The following is a 5,097-nucleotide window of genomic DNA, read 5'->3' as shown; positions in this document are numbered from 1 at the left end:
CGATGTCGCGCGCGATCGAACGCGCGATCGCGCGCGCGGGGCGATTCGGTCGACGCGCGGGCGCGGGCGCGGTGACGACGACGACGACGGACGCGACGCGCGCGTGGTCACCCGTCGTGGAACGAAGCGACGCGCCTGGGCGACGGACGTCGTCGTCGCCGGCGCGCGATGGGGGCGTCGCGCGCGCCGCGCGGGCGCGGTGGACGTCCGCGCGCGCGTGCGCGTGGGGGGTGGGGGCGACGCGGGGGTTCGCGGCGAGTGGGACGGCGCGGGACGGCGGCGGGTCGGGCGACGGCGGGTCGGGCGACGGCGACGACGGCGGGTCGGGCGACGGGACGGATTGGGACGGGCTGTTCGATGACGATGCGTGGTACGAACGGGGGATAACGGTGCGGGGTGGGTCGGCGATCGATCACGCGAGCGGTGGGGCGCTGGCGCTGAACGCGCTGCGAGACGCGGACGGCGCGCGAAAAGCGCGGAAACGCGTGGGGAGAGGGATCGGAAGCGGTAAGGGTAAGACGAGCGGTCGGGGGCACAAGGGGGCGAAATCGCGCTCGGGAGGGGGTCCGAGACTCGGGTTTGAGGGTGGGCAGACACCGCTGCGATTGACGCTTCCGAAGCGGGGGGCGCACAACCCGCATCGAATGACGTTTGACGTGGTGAATTTGGCGACGCTTCGAGAGTACGTCGAGGCCGGACGGTTCGGTGAGTACGATGGCGACAATCCGCGGACGTTGACGATGAAGGATTTCGTCGATGCTGGGCTGTCGAACAAGAAGATCAAGCACGGGATCAAGCTCTTGGCGGGCGGCGTCGACGCGGATGAAGCCTTCATCAAGGTTCGCTTGGAGGTTTCCAGAGCGAGCACAAAGGCGAAGGAGATCGTCGAGCGCGCCGGTGGGAGCGTCACCAAGGTGCATTACAACCGCCTCGGCCTGCGTGCGCTGCTACACCCGCACAAGTTCCCGCGAGGTTTACCGAAACCGGCGAGAACTCCGCCGAGACTGCGCAAATTCGTCGATCGAGAAGGAACGCTCCCGGCGCCGGCGCAGATGGAAACGAGCGCGTAACGCTCCATTAGCGAATCGAACACGTCGTAATACAATATTGAGATTTTATCGTCTATCTGTTTCTACGCTCTGCCTCCGCGATCGCCTGTGAGATCACGAAATCATTGAAGTCGCTTCCACCCTTCACGTTGTTTGCCACCCGCAACGCGATTGTCGAGGCGTTCGCGAGTCTTCGCCCAGCCGGTCCGGGCATCCCACTCGCGATCTGCTCCACCGCGCGCTCGCCCCCAATCACGAGCTGCTGACGGACGTTCGCAGAGAAGCACATGAATCTCCCCCACAGCAAACCGGTGTCGAAAACCGGTGGATCCATCGAATCGTCGATGGATTCGGCGTACTCCTTGCTGTACTTGTTCTTGCCCGCCGCGCGTCTGAGCATCATCAGGCTGTTCGCCGTCGCCTGTCCGATTATCCCGCAGAGGGTGGAGACGAAAAATATTTGCCCGCCTCGGGCCACCACGCACGCGCCGCCGCGCACAATCTTACTCGCGAATCCAAGCTTGGGATCGAGCGCGAAGACGTTCGCCGGCAGCTTGCCGATGTACTTTCTCGCCTGATACCAAACCTTTGTCAACCCGTTGGCGTTCTTGCTCAGCTCTCCGAGCTTGCGCATCGAACGCGTGGTGTTTCCCAAAACGATGGCGGGCGAACAAATCGTCAGGATCGCCGTGTTCACGGCGAAAGCTGATATTTGATCGCACGCAAAGAACTCAAACTCGTCCCAAAACGTGTCGCGACGTTGTTTGATCTCCATCACCGTGTTGATCGCCGCGTCCGCCCCGGTCTCGACGAAGAGCTTGAACGCGAACCGAGGATCGGCCAGCATGCGATCCCGAAACGCCGGAAACGTGTTCATCAGGAAGGCTAAAATACTAATCTTTGAATATTTGACGTACAGGTCCAGCGTACTCGTCCGCATCGTCCCTCCGTCGGCGTCGAGCAAATCTCTCGGGACTTCCAACCCGTTCTTCTCGCACATCCTCTTCACCTCCTCCGCGTTCGTTCGCGAATCGCGGAGCAACACGTCGTCGTCGTCCCCGTCCTCGCCCCCGTCCTCGCCCCCGTCCTCGTCGTCGTCGCCATCACCTCCTCCACCGCCGCCGTCGCCCGAGCCGCCATCCGCCGCGCCGCCGCCGCGTCCCGAAATCGCCCGCGCCGCCGTCCCGCGCGCGCGTCCGAACATCCGCGCCCGCGTCGACGTCGACGTCGACGTCGCGTCCGCGTCCCACCCCCCATGCGCGAACATCCGCGCCCGCCCGACCCGCCCCACGCGCCCACTCCCCGCGCGCGACGCCCCGCGCGCGACGACGCGCGACGCCATCGCGCGATCGACCATCGCGCGCGCCATCCGTCGCTCGCGTCGCCGCCCGCGCGCGCGCGTCGCCCTCGGGGCGTCTCGAACGTCGACGTCGACGCGTGGACGCCTCGTCGGCCGTCGCGGTCGAGCGCGCGCGGCGTGGGACGACGCCGCCGACGCGCGATCGCGAGGGCGACGGTGATGCGGCGTGGGACTCCGTCTTGAGTCATCACCCGTGGTGACGTCCATGGATAGACCGCGCGTGCGTGATGACTCGACACAGAGTCCCTCGTGGGCTCGTGGGACGTATCCGCGAGTGATGACTCCACACAGAGTCCCTCGTGGGCTCGTGGGACACATCCGTGCGTGATGACTCCACACAGAGCCCCCCCGTGAGACGTATCGGACGTATCCGCGAGTGATGACTCCACACAGAGTCCCCGGCCGACGGCCCCATCGACCGCTCGCGACGGCGGCGGCGCGACGACGACGACGACACACGCGTCTTCGCCCGACGCGTCCGCGCGCGACGCCTCCGCGCGCGATCGAATCGTTCGTTCAAACGCGCTCGAACGGTGGCGCGAAGACGCGTTCGGGGACGACGGGTGGACGCGATCGAGACGCGCGGCGGCGGCGGCGACGGACGACGCGAATCGAATCCATCGTCGACGCGCGCGCGCGCGGAGGTAAAGCGCGGGAGCGATGCCGCAGAATGAACACATCGAGTTGTTCCAGAAACGATACGGAAAGCGGCTCGATGCGGAGGAGCGAACGAGGAAGAAGGAGGCGCGAGAGCCGCACAGGCGCTCGCAGGTGGCGAAGAAGCTCATCGGCTTGAAGGCGAAGCTGTACGCGAAGAAGCGACATAAGGAGAAGATTGAGATGAAGAAGACGATTCATTCGCACAGCGAGAGGGATAATAAACACAAGGTGGAGGAGAAGGCGGCGCCGGGGGCGATTCCAGCGTATTTGATGGATCGCGAGCAGACGTCCCGGGCGAAGGTGCTCTCGAACACGGTGAAACAAAAGAGAAAGGAAAAGGCTGGGAAGTGGGAGGTGCCTCTGCCCAAGGTGCGACCGGTCGCGGAGGACGAGATGTTCAAGGTGATGCGATCGGGGAAGCGGATGAAGAAATCGTGGAAGCGCATGATCACCAAGGCGACGTTCGTCGGTCCGGGTTTCACGAGAAAGCCGCCGAAATACGAGCGCTTCATCCGCCCGAGCGGCTTGCGCATGACCAAGGCGCACGTCACCCACCCCGAGCTCAAGGCGACGTTCCAGCTCGACATTCTATCGGTGAAGAAGAACCCGAACGGTCCGATGTACTCCTCACTCGGCGTCATCACCAAGGGCACGATTATCGAGGTAAACGTGAGCGAGCTCGGATTGGTCACCCCGGGCGGAAAGGTGGTGTGGGGCAAGTACGCCCAGGTCACCAACAATCCCGAGAACGACGGGTGCTGCAACGCCGTCTTACTCGTGTAGTCTCGCTGTGTACTCAGATTTATTCGCAGATATTCGTGTAACATACAAAACCATCCGACGCTTTCCGCGTCCTCGCCGCGTCTGTCGAATCGATTTTAAAAAGTTCAACCACCGTCCCCATTCCTCCTCTCGCCGCCGTCGCGTCGCCCGGTGTCCGGTTCCCACCGCCCCTCGGTCGGTCGACGATGGAATCACCGTCACCGAGCCGCGTTCGCGCCGTCGAGCGTCCGTCGACGTCGACGCGCACGGACGATGACGATTCAGAGGATGACGACTACGTCCCCGCAGTTGGAACTTTAGACTCAGACCTGGACGATTTCGAGAGCGATGACGACGTCGAGGACGAGGAGGAGGAGGACGACGGTCATCGCGCCGCGATGGAGTCGCCCGATCGAGAAAATCTGAGCGATAGCGAGTGGGAGAGCGATGTGTCGCTGGAGGATGAAGATTTCGGAGCGCTCGCGGCGGCGGCGGTGGCGGAGACGCCGCCGAGGTCGCGTCGGGGACGAAACGACGGGGCGTTCGGGAGCGGAACGGTGATGCCGTCGATGGGGGTGATGGATGATCCGTTCGGAGGGACGCCGACGCGGCGGGGGCGTGGATTGGGATCGGCAGTCGCGGCGGCGTTGTCGGCGGACGATTCGCGTCAGGGGCGGAGCTCTCCGGCGACGCGAGCGGCGGGCGCGGCGGTGGATATGATTCTGGAGGGTGGATTTTTAGACGATGAAAACGATGAGGAGATGTTGATGAATGCGATCGCCAGGCGCACGCGAGCGAGGACGGGGGCGATCGATGACAGCGAGTTGGCTGCGTTGGAGCTCGCGCTTCCGGAAATCGAGCCCGAGTTCGATTGGCTCGATGAGGTAGCCGAGTACGATCGATTCTTATCTACGCTTAACGACGCCAGTGCGGGTGTGCGGGACTTGGATAGAGGAGGGGCAGAGATGAGCGTGGGCGATGGAGTCGTGGACGATGACGACGAAGACGATGACGATTACGCAGATGAAAATCCTCGCGCGGCAGAGTACGAGTATCGAATTCGTACGGAGAGACGTGCGGCGGCGAAACAAGGTGGAACGAGCGCGCCGGCATCGGTGCTAAGAAGGTCACAGAGAGTCGCGACCGGGCCCTCGATGGCGAACATGCGAGTGATGAAGCGCAAGAGGGAGGCTTCAATACAGTTGAACAAGGAACGTTCTGTGCGCTTTGCGCTCGCGGCGAGCTCGTTCTCACCCGATCAAGTCA

At 63.9% G+C, this 5,097-nt stretch overlaps 4 protein-coding genes across 4 annotated transcripts; 3 read left to right on the top strand and 1 right to left on the bottom strand.

Moving 5' to 3' along the window:
- Positions 1-2: 2 nt before the first annotated feature.
- Positions 3-1,070, top strand: OT_ostta17g02240 (Ribosomal protein L15, bacterial-type; the record flags this gene model as incomplete). Its single annotated transcript, XM_003083964.1, has 1 exon — positions 3-1,070. One exon carries the CDS (start codon positions 3-5, stop codon positions 1,068-1,070), a length of 1,068 nt encoding a protein of 355 aa, XP_003084012.1.
- Positions 1,071-1,122: 52 nt separating this feature from the next.
- OT_ostta17g02230 (Protein of unknown function DUF3411, plant) lies at positions 1,123-2,391 on the bottom strand (the record flags this gene model as incomplete). Its single annotated transcript, XM_003083963.2, has 1 exon — positions 1,123-2,391. The coding sequence occupies one exon, from the start codon at positions 2,389-2,391 to the stop codon at positions 1,123-1,125; it is 1,269 nt and encodes a 422-aa protein (XP_003084011.2).
- Positions 2,392-3,069: 678 nt separating this feature from the next.
- OT_ostta17g02220 (Ribosomal protein S8e/ribosomal biogenesis NSA2) lies at positions 3,070-3,852 on the top strand (the record flags this gene model as incomplete). The annotated part of the gene is made up of 1 exon (XM_003083962.1): positions 3,070-3,852. The coding sequence occupies one exon, from the start codon at positions 3,070-3,072 to the stop codon at positions 3,850-3,852; it is 783 nt and encodes a 260-aa protein (XP_003084010.1).
- Positions 3,853-4,037: 185 nt separating this feature from the next.
- On the top strand, positions 4,038-5,097 carry OT_ostta17g02210 (unnamed product; the record flags this gene model as incomplete). The annotated part of the gene is made up of 1 exon (XM_003083961.2): positions 4,038-5,097. A coding segment is annotated over one exon (1,060 nt), but the record flags the coding sequence as incomplete, so codon positions are not given.

The sequence above is a fragment of the Ostreococcus tauri genome, assembly GCF_000214015.3.
Source record: "Ostreococcus tauri WGS project CAID00000000 data, contig chromosome 17, whole genome shotgun sequence".
NCBI lineage: Eukaryota > Viridiplantae > Chlorophyta > Mamiellophyceae > Mamiellales > Bathycoccaceae > Ostreococcus > Ostreococcus tauri.
This window is presented reverse-complemented; position numbering and strand designations above follow the sequence as displayed.